The 15,726-nt window shown below is 47.1% G+C and overlaps 1 protein-coding gene across 1 annotated transcript in view; it reads right to left on the minus strand.

Annotated features, from left to right (window-relative positions):
* The window catches only part of LOC311104443 (zinc finger protein 385C-like), a gene marked incomplete at both ends in the record, with an annotated part of 664,983 nt that overhangs the window by 26,793 nt on the left and 622,464 nt on the right, over positions 1-15,726 (minus strand). The window contains one exon of the mRNA XM_084146280.1: positions 5,275-5,417. Coding sequence (XP_084002406.1) covers positions 5,275-5,417 — 143 coding nt within the window. The remainder of the gene's footprint in view (positions 1-5,274; positions 5,418-15,726) is intronic.

Raw genomic sequence — 15,726 nt, forward strand, 5'->3', positions numbered from 1 at the left:
ATACACACACAGGCATGAACACACACACACACATGCAGACACATGCACACACATGCGCACACACACACACACAGACAGACACACATACACGCACACACACACAGAGAGCCTTCTCCTGTGAAAGAGATGAATGTCCTGTTTGAGAGAGTAGTCTCTCAAAGAAAACAGCTCTGTTTCTGTGTTGACTCTAAATAATCTGTTTTCAAAGGCCAGGTGTGGTGGGGAATAGAAACAAGAAACAACCTTAAACACACGTCTTACAACCCCCATCCCATGTAACACTGCTTGCCTGCTGTTCCCTCAGGGATAACCCTGCACCCTTTTATTCTGGCTCCTTAAACAACGCGGTGCAGTGCTGCTACCTCAGGGAGTAACTAACCTTTCCCTTCCGAAGCCAAAACCGCGCCTTGGAAACAGAGCACCCCTACACTGTTCCCTCTGGCCACCTTCACAGGGTACACCGCACACAACTATTTGTTTTAGGGAGCTGAGATAATGTGGCCATTGTTCACCCGCAGCCATCCTGAACAGGCCGGTATAAATGCACCTATTGTCCAGCCCGCTTCCTCTGTCCCCCTTCCCTTCCCTCACCTCCCCCCTCTCCCTCTGCAGACAGGAGCTATCTCATGGCAGGCCGCAGCTGAAACGATGATGGAGTTTCAGGGGAGGTGCAGGAAGGGGCAGAGGGAGAGGAGGAGGGGGAGACTGGGGTCTATTTAGCTTGTGAGACAGGTGCATTCATCTTCCCCCTGCACACGCCCCGAACAACGTGTGCCTCTGCCTCACCGGACCCCAGAGAACCTGAATGTCACCATTGAGATAGGGAATAAGGTGGCATTTGGGACCATTGAGTCCCAAATGCCACCTTATTCCCTATGCAGTGCACTACTTTTGACCAGGGCCGGTAGTGCTCTAAACTGGGAATAGGGTGCCATTTAGGACACAGCCTAGGAAAGAGGAAAGGTGAGACTGGAAGAGGAGGCAGGGTCCTTGTGATTAATGCCATAGCTGTATTGGTGTGCTGTGTTATATTAGCTAGGTCACATAGCCGCTATAGGCTAATTATTCTGTGCCAGAAGTCTGAGAAGGGTGTTATTTGCTGTTATTAACTCTTGAAGGCTGGTTGAATTCTAGGGAGTTGGTGGCAAGCGAAAGGCTACGTAGCACATCTGCTAGCTGTATGCTAGAAAAGCAGTGGTTTATAGATGACTACATAGTGTGGTGATACTGTAGTTTTCTTGTGGTGTGTTTTCTTCTGTGCTGGAAGGCAGGTTGTATGCATACTGCAGCTACTACCATTCCCTGTTCCTACTACTAATACTACTGCTCTGACTGGTTGGCTAGTTTACTCCCTGGCTTTGTGATTGGCTAGGCAGGGTTTCCCACCGGGCTTCCTGGGTGACCCGTGGCTGTGGGTGGAGGTCTGCTGGTGATCATACACAGAGAGAGCCTTTCACTTAGAAAGTCTGTACCCCACCATCCGATACAAGACACGTGCACACTTCTAGACGACCATCAGATACAGGACACGTGCACGCTCCCAGACCACCATCAGATGCAGAACACGTGCACGCTCCCAGACCACCATCAGATGCAGAACACGTACACGCTCCCAGACCACCATCAGATACAGGACACGTACACGCTCCCAGACCACCATCAGATACAGGACACGTGCACGCTCCCAGACCACCATCAGATACAGGACACGTGCACGCTCCCAGACCACCATCAGATACAGGACACGTGCACGCTCCCAGACCACCATCAGATACAGGACACGTGCACGCTCCCAGACCACCATCAGATACAGGACACGTGCACGCTCCCAGACCACCATCAGATGCAGGACACGTGCACGCTCCCAGACCACCATCAGATGCAGGACACGTGCACGCTCCTAGACCCTTCACCCCTCCCCATGCTTCCCATCTATCCGTCCACTGGGTGAATCAGCACCACAGATCTCTGTGGCATCTCTCCCTCTCATCCTCCTCTTCTCAGTCCTTTTGAAAGGCTGTGAAGTGTAGACTGGAGAAAACTGAAGAGGCTTATGTTTCATTTAGAGTTGGTGGAACTTGAGAGGGCTTCACACAGAGGGAAAAGGGATGTGAACATACACACACACTGTCCACAGACTGTAAACGAAGGATCAAGGAAACAGAAACACAAACACTATATATACAAAAGTATGTGGACACCCCTTCAAATTAGTGGATTCAGCTATTTCAGCCACACCCATTGCTGACAGGTGTATAAAATCGAGCACACCACCATGCAATCTCCATAAACAAACATTGGTAGTAGAATGGCCTTACTGAAGAGCTCAGTGACTTTCAATGTGGTACCATCATAGGATGTCATCTTTCCAACAAGTCAGTTCGTCAAATTTCTGCCCTGCTAGAGCTGCCCTGGTCAACTGTAGTGCTGTTATTGTGAAGTGGAAACGTCAAGGAGCAACAACGGCTCAGCCGCGAAGTGGCAGGCCACACAAGCTCACAGAATTGGACCGGCAAGTGCTGAAGCGCGTAGAACGTAAAAATTGTCTGTCCTCGTTTGCAACACTCACTACCGAGTTCCAAACTGCCTCTGGAAGCAACGTCAGCACAATAACTGTTCGTCGGAAGCTTCATGAAATGGGTTTCCATGCCCGAACAGCCGCACACAAGCCAAAGATCACCACGTGCAATGCCAAGCATCGGTTGGAGTGGTGTAAAGCTCGGCGCTATTGGACTCTGGAGCAGTGGAAACGCGTTCTCTGGACTGATGAATCACGCTTCACCATCTGGTAGTCCGACAGACAAATCTGGGTTTGGCGGATGCCAGGAGAACGCTACCTGCCCCAGTTCCAGTGAAGGGAAATCTTAACGCTACAGCATTCAATGACATTCTAGACGATTCTGTGCTTCGAACCTTGTGGCAACAGTTTGGGGAAGGCCCTTTCCTGTTTCAGCATGACAATCCCCCCATGCACAAAGCGAGGTCCATACAGAAATGGTTTGTCGAGATCAGTGTGGAAGAACTTGACTGGCCTGCACAGAGCCCTGACCTCAACTCCAACATCAGTGCCCGACCTCACTAATGCTCTTGTGGCTGAATGGAAGCAAGTCTCCGCAGCAATGTTCCAACATCTAGTGGAAAGCCTTCCCAGAAGAGTGGAGGCTGTTTTGCAGCAAAGGGGGGACCAACTCCATATTTTGGAATTAGATGTTCGACGAGCCTGGTGTCCACATACTTTTGGTCATGTAGTGTACATACGTGAACGTACGCACACGCACACGCACACACAGACAGACACACACCCATACTGTCTGTAAGAGAAGGATCAAAGACTCACAACTTCTTAATCCTAGACGCAGAAGCATCTGAAGCAATGTAACCAGCAGACTGCAGGTGGGTAAATCTGTGTAGCTTACAGGTGTGTTCGAAAACAAAGATATGTTGGCTTATCTCTGGGATGCTGGTATTAAATCTTCCCCGATGCTAAGGGGCGCCGATGCTAAGGGGAGAAAACCCTCCAGGAATAAAGATTATACCTCAAAGCCCAGGACAATTGAAAAGTTCCAAATACTACAGGCTGTAATGAGAGTCTGTGGGACCGGGCGACAAGTCTAGCACCGTGAGGGGTTGAGGCGTCAGCGGTCAATAAAACGGTCAATAAAACAGTAGTATGGTTGTTGAATATTACATCATCAGAATCCCTGGACGCCCAGTCAGCAGCTCAGTATGGAGCAGAAACTCTCACTCAACCGCTCCTCCTCTGTACGGCATTCTTTCTTTCTAACATTTTATTTAACATTTCAAAACATCACAGTCAACAACAACAACAACACAACACATACAACATATACACAAAACAACATCGATGCCGAGGTCTTCCAAAAGTAAAACATGTTAGAATATGCAAATAAGAAAATATTGTAATTGTATTCTACTCAACTCATTACTCTTTTTAGTTTTTTTTTTAAAACAATTTGTTTGTATTGTTTTGCCATGGTAGATAATCAAGCATATTTCAATTTCATACATTGTCAATATATATCCCTTTCCCACCCCCTCCCTACTCCCCTTCCCACCCACTCAAATTATTATATGTACTTATTTCTATTTAGAGTACAGTTAAAATACATTAACTAAATTTTAATTTACAGTTCTCTTAACAATTTCACTCGTACTTCCCTTCCCTCAAAACCCCCAAGAACCGGTACTGTATTCTTCTGGTCACCTTGGTTCCCTACCTCTCTAGTGGGTGGAGCCTTTGATAATGTCCACACATAGGTGGGTGTGGCTCTATAATACTAACAGATATATTGGAATTGAAGGTAATGGCATCAGGCACTTTGAGTAGCCTATTTTAAGCTCCTAAAAAGAACAGAATATTTTACAGACAAAGGGTATTTTAGTTCACACCACCTGTGTGGTAGTTACGTAGATATGACTAGGTGATGTTGATGTGCCATGCCGAGCTGTGTGGTAGTTACGTAGATATGACTAGGTGATGTTGATGTGCCATGCCGAGCTGTGTGGTAGTTACGTAGATATGACTAGGTGATGTTGATGTGCCATGCCGAGCTGTGTGGTAGTTACGTAGATATGACTAGGTGATGTTGATGTGCCATGCCGAGCTGTGTGGTAGTTACGTAGATATGACTAGGTGATGTTGATGTGCCATGCCGAGCTGTGTGGTAGTTACGTAGATATGACTAGGTGATGTTGATGTGCCATGCCGAGCTGTGTGGTAGTTACGTAGATATGACTAGGTGATGTTGATGTGCCATGCCGAGCTGTGTGGTAGTTACGTAGATATGACTAGGTGATGTTGATGTGCCATGCCGAGCTGTGTGGTAGTTACGTAGATATGACTAGGTGATGTTGATGTGCCATGCCGAGCTGTGTGGTAGTTACGTAGATATGACTAGGTGATGTTGATGTGCCATGCCGAGCTGTGTGGTAGTTACGTAGATATGACTAGGTGATGTTGATGTGCCATGCCGAGCTGTGTGGTAGTTACGTAGATATGACTAGGTGATGTTGATGTGCCATGCCGAGCTGTGTGGTAGTTACGTAGATATGACTAGGTGATGTTGATGTGCCATGCCGAGCTGTGTGGTAGTTACGTAGATATGACTAGGTGATGTTGATGTGCCATGCCGAGCTGTGTGGTAGTTACGTAGATATGACTAGGTGATGTTGATGTGCCATGCCGAGCTGTGTGGTAGTTACGTAGATATGACTAGGTGATGTTGATGTGCCATGCCGAGCTGTGTGACTCACCGTGCTGAAGTTAGGGAAGAGGCTGAGGGGGGACGATCCATTGAGCCTGAAGGGCAGGAAGTGCTTGAGGTCGAGGTGGGGCTGCAGGGGCCGTCCCGGGACAGGCAGGGAGGCCAGGAGGGGGTTGCCCTGGGCAGAGGTGCCTGGATCGAACACAACAACACAACAGGGTTAGACAAACACTCAGAACAATCATGAGAGGCGTTTTTCTGTCTCTTTTTCTGTCTCTTCTCACTATCAGCGCATTTGGGAGGTAAGGTGTGAGGTAGGGTGTGAGGTAAGGTGGGAGTTAAGGTATGAGGTAAGGTGGGAGGTAAGGTGTGAGGTAAGGTGGGAGGTAAGGTGTGAGGTAGGGTGTGAGGTAAGGTGGGAGTTAAGGTGGGAGGTAAGTTGTGAGGTAAGGTATGAGGTGAGGTGTGAGGTGAGGTGGGAGGTAAGGTGGGAGGTAAGGTGGGAGGTATGGTGGGAGGTAAGGGGTGAGATAAGGTGTGAGATAAGGTGGGAGTTAAGGTGGGAGGTAAGGTGGGAGGTAAGGTGTAAGACTGACCCCCATCAGTCACACTTCACAGCTCAGCAACGAGCCTAGATGTGTGTGTGTGTGTGTGTTTGTGTCAATGTGTGTGGGCTCTGCATGTGAGCGACCCCCCTTCAGGACCCCCCTACATCCTATCACCCCACTGCCAGGGCTAATCCTTCAAGGATGCGCACCGGGTGCTCACATACACACACATATCATAATAATATGTGTGTGTATGTGATAATAATACATATTTATTGGCTGTGAGAGGGGAGTGCCTGGCCTGCACCGTGCGAGCTGGGAAGATGGGAGATACTGGATATCAAATGGACCAGGGATGAAGAGATTTCTAATTTTCCGGCTGGCTGCGTTTCAGTGGGCCGGTGCTGCGCTGGGTACTTATCCCACCGCCAGGATCAATCATCAGTATCATCTCTGGGTCGCCAGACCTGCCCTGAGCATGCGCACTGCAACACACCATTACAACACACACCATGGATATGATAGGAGGATGAGGAGATATCAGGACACAATAACACACACCTTTAGAAAGAGAAGAGATTGACCTCGTAATAACACACACCTTAGAAAAAAAGGAAATTAGTCCAATAACAACTGTCACCTCTGAAAGACAGGCGATTGTCTGGTACATTACAGCCCATATCTAAGACCTATGTACGCTAAGTCACAGCTGAGCTTGGTAAAGTATTAGATGCTAAAACATGGGTGGTTCTAGGTGGTTGTTATACAGTACGTCATAACAAACAGCAGAGCAAGAGGTGAGATCTTATACATTGTACCACTGTCCTCACAAAGCCAAGGACCTGTAATATAACATAGCCATATAACACAACGAGTGAAGACTAGCTATTCAGTATGTATTACACAAGACAGGTATGATGATGTATGTACAGTATGTATGTATTTATGTACAGTATGTATGTATTTATGTACAGTATGTATGTATTTGTGTACAGTATGTATGTATAGGGCATCTATGAAGGACGTGACAAAATAATAAGGGGGAAGGCAGCAGTCCTGACAGCCGTCTGCATCACGGTTTGATATCAGATTGACAACCAGTCTGCGTCCCAAATGGCACCCTATTCCCTATATAGTGCACTACTTTCGACCAGGGCCCATAGGGAAAAGGGTGCCATTTGAGACGCGCCTAGTTTTATGATTGGTCGGTGGAGCTGAGGAGTAAAGGGGCAACGCTGGAGCCCCAGGCATATGTTCACCGTGCTGGGTAGAGGCCTGGCTGTGTCTAACCCTGGCTGGGTGCTAGGTGAGGACGGCATCTTCCGCCCACAGAGACGGCATGGAGGGCGGACATCAACTCCAGTCACGTGGGCCCCAGACCTCCACTGGGAGATGTCACACACGCAAGAATGCACACACACGTAGGCACAAACACACATAGACACACACACGGAGGCACACACACACATAGACACACACACGGAGGCACATACTAGCGCACGGACGCATGCACGCAAACACACGCGAGAAGGAGCAGGGTTAGCCTAGCTTGGAGGACAGTTATCAGCTGATAGTGCATCCCTCCCTCCCTCCTTCTCTCTCTTTGGCTCCCAGTTTATTAAATCAGAGGCTGGCTGTTTGCCTTTTTGGATGATAAGACTAGCGCCGTGCCGAGGCACACGCATAAGAATCAAGGAATGTATAACAGCCAGCCACAGACAACTGAGTGGTTGCTCTCTGTGTACCGGAGACACATGTTGTAGGTGAGTACAACACAAAACCCATACTAACATACCTCCACCCATGCACCTCCAGGAAACAAATGACACACGGAGGGAATAAACACACACACACATGCACGGATGCATGCACACACACACACATTCTCAAAGCCTATGTGAATGCACTAGGTGTACACCACTGAAAACAAAAACAAACACACCATACATACACAACAGAAGGGAAGGAGGAAATAAAATGTGTGTGCATTTGTTTGCGTGTGTGTGTGTGTGTGTGTGTGTGTGTGTGTGTGTGTGTGTGTGTGTGTGTGTGTGTGTGTGTGTGTGTGTGGACATGTGTTAGGGAGGAGGGGTGGGCTGATTCGGCCCTGAAGCCACAGCTAACCTCCTTCTATCACATTGCGTCATTCTCATTTAATGTGGTGTGTAATGTGTGTGTGTGTGTGTGTGTGTGTTGTCTGTCCGAAGACATGCCTGTGTACAGGCTCTGATGTGTTTATGCATCAGTGGCGGTCCAGACAACAAGACTGCTGTGTTAAAACAGAATGTCCAGTCCATTCTGTGGAAGAGGACTCTGCTTACAGTGCTGACTGTCTCTAGAACTTAATCCACACTCCTCTTCCTCCACTGACCATCACAACAACACATATCGCCTTAACACATGACTCAGTTACACAACAACATCTACTATCATCACGCACAGCATGATGTTTATAAAAACATGATGTGATTACAGTAAGAACATTGAGACCGTGTTTTTTAAATGTTTATTATATATTTTTACCCCCTTTTTCTCCCCAATTTCGTGATATCCAATTGCGATCCAATTACGACCTTGTCTCATCTCTGCAACTCCCCAACGGGCTCGGGAGAGGCGAAGGTCGAGTCATGCGTCCTCCGAAACATGACCCGCCAAACCGTGCTTTTTAACACCCGCCCGCTTAACCCGGAAGCCAGCTGCACCAATGTGCCAGAGGAACACCGTTCAACTGATGACCGAAGTCAGCCTGCAGGCGCCCGGCCCGCCACAAGGAGTCCCTAGAGCGCAACGAGCCAAATAAAACCCCCCGGCCAAACCCTCCCCTAACCCGGATGACGCTGGGCCAATTGTGCGCCGCCCTATGGGACTCCCAGTCACGGCCGGTTGTGATACAGCCTGGGAATGAACCCGGGTCTGTAGTGATGCCTCAAGCATAGCGATGCAGTGCCTTAGACCGCTGCGCCACTCGGGAGGCCCGAGACTGCGGTTTTTAATAGAAAAAAAGTGTGCATATATATCTGGCCTCCTGATTTGACAATTAATTTTGTGTAAGCCCCTCCCCTTCTAATGATTGACATTTTAGTCATTTAGCAGACACTCTTATTCAGAGCAACAATTATGGTAAAGTGCCTTGCTCAAGGGCACGTCAACAGCTTTTTCACCTAGGGGATTCGAACCGCTAGACTACCTCTCTCTCTCTCTCTCTCTCTCTCTCTCTCTCTCTCTCTCTCTCTCTCTCTCGCTCTCGCTCTCTCTCTCTCTCTCTCTCTCTCTCTCTCTCTCTCTCTCTCTCTCTCTCTCTCTCTCTCTCTCTCTCTCTCTCTCCATAACAAACAGAGATGGACAGGGGGCTGCAGGACAACACAAAGATGCCAGCAGGCTCCTAAAGATGCGTCCGCTGGCTGTATAGGACTTTCATGTGGCCGTGGTGGTGTGGTGCGGTGGACAGGGAGACAGACACCTGAGGGTAGTAGGGTGGAATAATGCCCTATGGACATCACTACTGCTGCTGTGTCCTTCAGCAAGGTTGACAGGAAGCCCTGAATGTCCAACATTAATGTCCTGTATTGTACTGTAGGAGAGGGAAGGCGAATCATTCAGATACTGAGCTGGATGTGTCTCTTGTTTATGGCTTTGTCACTGAGACTAGTCACTGTGGTAAAAGACATGGGCTCTAGACTGATTCCCAAAAGGCCCAAGGACAGTCACAGCCACATGAATACACAGCTGACACTAACTCAGGTTTAAAATGTTTCAGCGCTATTGACTGCTGAGTAATGTAATGTATTCTGTCAGATAAACACTGTCACATCCAGCTGGGTAAATGGAACTCATGTAGGAACGTAAGCCCGATTCTTTGTCCATGGATTCCATTAAAGGGAGAAAACCTGCTCCTTTAGCACAGGGCCAGTATTACAATAAGAGCACGTGAGTGCGAGCTCGGTTCTCTTTATGCTAATAAGAGAATACAATGAGTGTTTATAACTCTCAACATCCCAACCACTACCCCCTCCGTCTCTGTGTGTTCTCTTGAGATGCTCCTCTTACACAACCCCTGAATGCCCGACGGAGCTCTTCATCATAGGATACCAAATGTGCACACTAAGGGACGAGGAGTGACACGGACAGTCCCAGTCAGTCACAACAGGCTGTTGCTCATGCTAGGCTCTGTCCCCCCTGGCCCTCTATTAGGCAGCCATGGCCTGCCTCAGACCATGCACTGATGGGACAGGATGTGGCAAGGCAGGATCAGCCCAGAACTACAATTCCCTGGTAATAAATAGAACTGGTATCCAACTCTTAGATAGGGCACTACTTGAGAAACCCAATGGATTCTAGTCAAAAGTGCACTAAATAGGGAACAGAGGGCCATTTGGAATTAGATTAGCCCATGTACTGTATTGTATGTGAATGTGGCTCTGAGCCCAGTGAGACAGTTTGGAGATATTCTCATAGATTATAGCCATAGTAGCAATTAAAATACTGAAAAGCCACCAGTGGTCATTCGTGCCGATTCCTCTGAAGGAGAGAAAGAGGAGGGAAATATGGACTGAGAGGGAAAAGAAAGGGAGAGTCTTAACAGCCAATTAACTTCCGCTTGATCCCGAGGTTGTGTGAGGACTACCACGGGAGCCATTACTGCAATGGACAGAGAACATTAAGCATAATCAGCTTTAATTAAAGACTCCCACAGACGCTCTCTCTATCCCTCTATTCCTCTCTCTATCCCTCTATTCTTCTCTCTATCCCTCTATTCCTCTCTCTATCTCTCTATTCCTCTCTCTATCCCTCTATTCCTCTCTCTGTCCCTCTATTCCTCTCTCTATCTCTCTATTCCTCTCTCTATCTCGCTATTCCTCTCTCTATCTCTCTATTCCTCTCTCTATCTCTCTATTCCTCTCTCTATCTCTCTATTCCTCTCTCTATCTCTCTATTCCTCTCTCTATCCCTCTATTCCTCTCTCTATCTCTCTATTCCTCTCTCTATCTCTCTATTCCTCTCTCTATCTCTCTATTCCTCTCTCTATCTCTCTATTCCTCTCTCTATCTCTCTATTCCTCTCTCTATCTCTCTATCCCTCTCTCTATCCCTCTATTCCTCTCTCTATCTCTCTATTCCTCTCTCTATCCCTCTATCCCTCTCTCTATCCTTCTATTCCTCTCTCTATCCCTCTATTCCTCTCCATCTCTCCATTTCTCCCTCTCCCTCTCCCCCTCTCTCTGTCCATACTGACTCTCCTTCAAGCATAATGACAATATGAAAATCTGAGTTTCAAATTTGATCGGAAGTTGATTAGATGGAACAGTGCATGGTCCATGGATAATGAAGGATATAATAGCTCAGTGTTCAGGCCAATTTATTCTCTTTTCCTGCATGAAATTAACAGAAGTATATTGGTTTCTTTTAACGAGGCTGAGTTAATGATCTCACCCATAATATTCTATTACAGTTAAGTTAGACAGTGGAAGACAGGTAGTTTAGTCTGTTTGTGTCTGATACAGAAGAACACAAGGAGACAAGGAGAGTAAACATGGTGTGTAAACCCCCTGAATGACATGCAATCTGAAATCCCTTTGGAGTCATAGAGAGTCAAAGAGAATCTCTCCCTGCTGCTGTGCTGTCAGAGAGTATTGAACAGACCGTTCCCTCCCTCCCTCCTTTAAAGCTGTTTGGAATTTATTTTCTCTTATTTTTCTGGGTCACTTGTGTTGTGTTGGTAGCACAGACAGTGTACGTATGACTAAGTGTATAACTGTGTGTGTATGCGTGTTATAACAGTGTATAACTATGTGTGTATTTAGTCTATGACTGTGTGTGTGCATGTGTGGGAGGGGTTTATGGCTTATGTGACAGCACTGCAGAGTTTATTTGTGCGGAACTGATCTCCCGTCCTCACCTCCCTCTCTGAAATGGCTGTTTAATCAAGTGTGTGATTGTCCGTTGTTAACAGAACTACATTCTCTCACTACTTTGTTAAGTGACACTCACTGTTTAGTGTCAAAGCTGGTAGAGACCCTGAAACACCACAAGATAGACAACTGAAGTGCAGATAAATAGCACATTTCCTGTTCTTCAACAAGGAGAAACACATTTACACAACCACTTCCACCAACCAAACTAGGTTAGTGCATTTTCTCCAGGAAACCACTTTTTCTGAGGTAATTGGTTGTTGAAAACTACTTCCCCCTGCTTCGTTCTGTCCTCCTTTCACCTTCCATCTCCTTCCCCTTCTTCTCCAAAAACTCTTTCTGCTGCTAGCGGGAGGTGACAGAAGCCTCCATGCGACCTGATTTAACACATGGCTAGGCACAGTTTGACCTGCCATTGGAAAATAGGGCACACTCAGGAGGGAGGAAAACGCACACTTTCCTGTCACAGGGTCTTTGAGAGGAAATTTGCAAAGTCAGATAGTCATCCGTGTGAATATGAACTCCACTAACACTGTCCATCTGCCTCTCAGGCTCCTTCTGATGCTTCCTAAAGGAATATGTTGAGGTGAGGGTGGCACTGGCACAGTAGGAGTGCCCTTCAATGAAGGAGAAGTGTGTACAGTAGGATGCAACTAATGTTGGGCAAGGTGGGGATTGGGTTGGAAAAGTTGATTCTCGTCCAGTACCTGCCTGCGCTATGGGGTACCACTTTATTTGAATAGTCCATCTGTAGATGCTCTACAGTAGGGTTCCCCAAATGGCGGCCCCTGGGCCGAATTTGGCCCCCAGGTGATTTTATTTGGCCCATGCCTGATAAAAAAAATTAAGTATTTTACATTTTTATTGTTTGACATTAAAGACTGTAAAAACACAATCAAATCAGCTCCCAGTGATTTGAATTTTGGAATCTGTTCCAAGGTGTTCACACGCATAATAGAGAAATACTGTATGGAATGATTATGTTTTAGTCAAATATTATATCTGTTTGGGCTTCTTGAGGTCAATTTGCAGTCTACAAATTATTTGTAATTATATTCCGGACCTCTGACCATCCGCTCAATAAAAAATTGGCCCGCGGCTGAATCTAGTTGATGATCCCTGCTCTACAGACTATCTACACACTATCAGAAACATTTCAACTAACTATCTACTAACCCTAACCCTAGCCCTAACCCTAACCTTATTCCTTATCCTAACCTTAAACGTAACCCTTATCCTAACCTTAAACATAACCCTTCTCCTAACCCTAACCTTAGCAAGCAGTTAGATACACTACATGGCTGTCTGTGTGTGTGTCTGTGTCTGTCTGTCTGTGTGTGTGTGTGTCTGTGTGTGTGTGTGTGTGTGCGTGTGCGTGTGCGTGTGCGTGTGCGTACGTAAGTATGTGGACACCTGCTCGTCGAACAACTCATTCCAATATCATGTGCACTCTTCTGGGAAGGCTTTCCACTAGATGTTGGAACATTGCTGCAGGGACTTGCTTCCATTCAGCCACAAGAGCATTAGTGAGGTCGGGCACTGATGTTGGGCGATTAGGCCTGGCTCGCAGTAGGTGTTCGAATTCATCCCAAAGGTGTTCGATGGGGTTGAGGTCAGGGCTCTGTGCAGGCCAGTCAAGTTCTTCCACAACGATCTCGAAAAAACAATTTCTGTATGGACCTTGCTTTGTGCACGGGGGCATTGTCATGCTGAAACAGGAAAGGACATTCCCCAAACTGTTGCCACAACGTTAGAAGCACAGAATCATCTGGAATGTAATTGTATGTTGTAGCGTTAAGATTTCCCTTCACTGGAACTAAGGTGCCTAGCCCGAACCATGAAAAACAGCCCCAGACCATTATTCCTCCTCCACCAAACTTTACAGTTGGCACTATACATTCGGGCAGGTAGCGTTCTCCTGGCATCCGCCACACCCAGATTCGTCCGTCGGACTGCCAGATGGTGAAGCGTGATTCATCACTCTAGAGAACGCGTTTCCACTGCTCCAGAGTCCAATGGCGGCGTGCTTTACACCACTCCAGCCGATACTTGGCATTGCGCATGGTGATTTTAGGCTTGTGTGTGGCTACTTGGCCATGGAAACCCATTTCATGAAGCTCCCGACGAACAGTTCTTGTGCTGACGTTGCTTCCAGAGGCAGTTTGGAACTCGGTAGTGAGTGTTGCAACCGAGGACAGATGATTTTTACGGCCTACGCGCTTCAGCACTCGGCGGTCCCGTTCTGTGAGCTTGTGTGGCCTACCACTTCATGGCTGAGCTGTTGTTGCTCCTAGATGTTTCCACTTCACAATAACAGCAGTTACAGTTGACCGGGGCAGCTCTAGCAGGGCAGATATTTTACAAACTGACTTGTTGGAAAGGTGGCATCCTATGTCATAGGATGCCACGTTGAAAGTCACTGAGCTCTTCAGTACGGGCCATTCTACTGGGAATGTTTGTCTATGGAGATTGCATGGCGGTGTGTTTGATTTTATACACCTGTCAGCAACGGGTGTGTCTGAAATAGCCGAATCCACTAATTTGGCCATGTAGTGTAGTTTGTTGATAGTATGACCATCTGTAGAGTATCAACAAGTGGACTACCCAGACTATCCAAATAAAGTGTGACCCACCATGGTCATGGTCCTCATAAGAAACCCCAAGAAAGACAGGATGAACAAAGCATTAGCGTCACAGTGTTTAAAGACATACTGTATCCCCCAACACCAATTACTGTTAGCCTGTACAGACAGATTCCCATCTGTTGTGGCATGATGCTATGCTTTATAAATAGACATCACACTGTCTTCATCCCATTACAATCTATCAGAGAAGCCCTGAGCAGAAGTGATGATAAGAGCAGAAGAAGAGTGAAACAACGCCTCGGGCCGCTCAGCATTACTCCATGTTTTAAGGTGCATAAGTAAATGAACTAAAGCCAATGAATAAAAGATGAAGCGAGACAGCAGTTTAAATAGGATCAATAACAGCCCCTGGCCTGAGACGCTACCACTCTGCCACGTTGGCGTTATCACACACACATCAGCTTCTGCTTGTGTTGCTGCTATTGACTAACCACAAGGTTATAGCTTAAATTCAATTACGAGAAACGCAGGCAGGTCTCTTCAAACACGACCCAGAGATATAGTCAGTTCACGTTTCGCTAAGCAGTTGATTGAACATTTATTCATGGAAAATAGAATTAAGGTGAATGAATAGTCTACATGAAGCATGCCATGTATCGGCGCCTTATTGCCTACAGGTAACTTCTTCGCTAAATGCAGCTTTTACTTAGTAAAAATCCTCAGAATCCTCTTCATCATATTATATATAGTATATTATATAGTTGTTCAGTGGTGTTTTGTAGTTGTAGAGTAGGCCTTCCCTCCCTATGTGTCTGTAACCTGTGAGACTTGAGAATGTGAGTCCAGTATAACTCAACCATACTGAAACTACCAAAAATGGTTTTGTCTCTTTAGCTACGGGTCGGCGGCACTCCACGGCGAGAGAGAGCAACGGCGCGGGGTTCGGCAGCGGTAACGGGACCTCGTTGATACGTTGTCTGTAATGAGTTTTGTCAGACGCAGCAAAGAGAGCAGCGCAAACCCGAACCGGAGGAGAGGAGGCAGGCGCGCGGCCCATATGTCGAGCAGAGCCGAAAAGCCTGGAGCCATCCAGAAACAAATTGCCCAGCTCCCCCCTGCACAACCCCGTGAGGGGAGAGCAGAGCCCCAGCCACGGAGAGGAGACAGTTATGTTTCTAGCACTACAGCAGGAGAAGGAGAAGAGGAGGAGGAGATATCAAATGCATTAATCTATGCAGAATGGCGCCCACGGCCGGCTATAGCTCTGTAGAGGCACCTGTACACGGAAATTCAGCGTGTCGATAAACAGAAAAACAACCTCCGAAAAAGAAATATTTTCTTCCCTTTTTTGAGGGCAAGAATTTTAAATAAGTATGCCTGCAGTTTCTTATCTGCTCTCCTCCTTTTTGAGAGATAGTTACGGGCTCTACCTCCAGGCAGGAGCAGATGCTTATAGGCCT

The sequence above is a fragment of the Coregonus lavaretus genome, assembly GCF_964263955.1.
Source record: "Coregonus lavaretus genome assembly, chromosome: 28".
NCBI lineage: Eukaryota > Metazoa > Chordata > Actinopteri > Salmoniformes > Salmonidae > Coregonus > Coregonus lavaretus.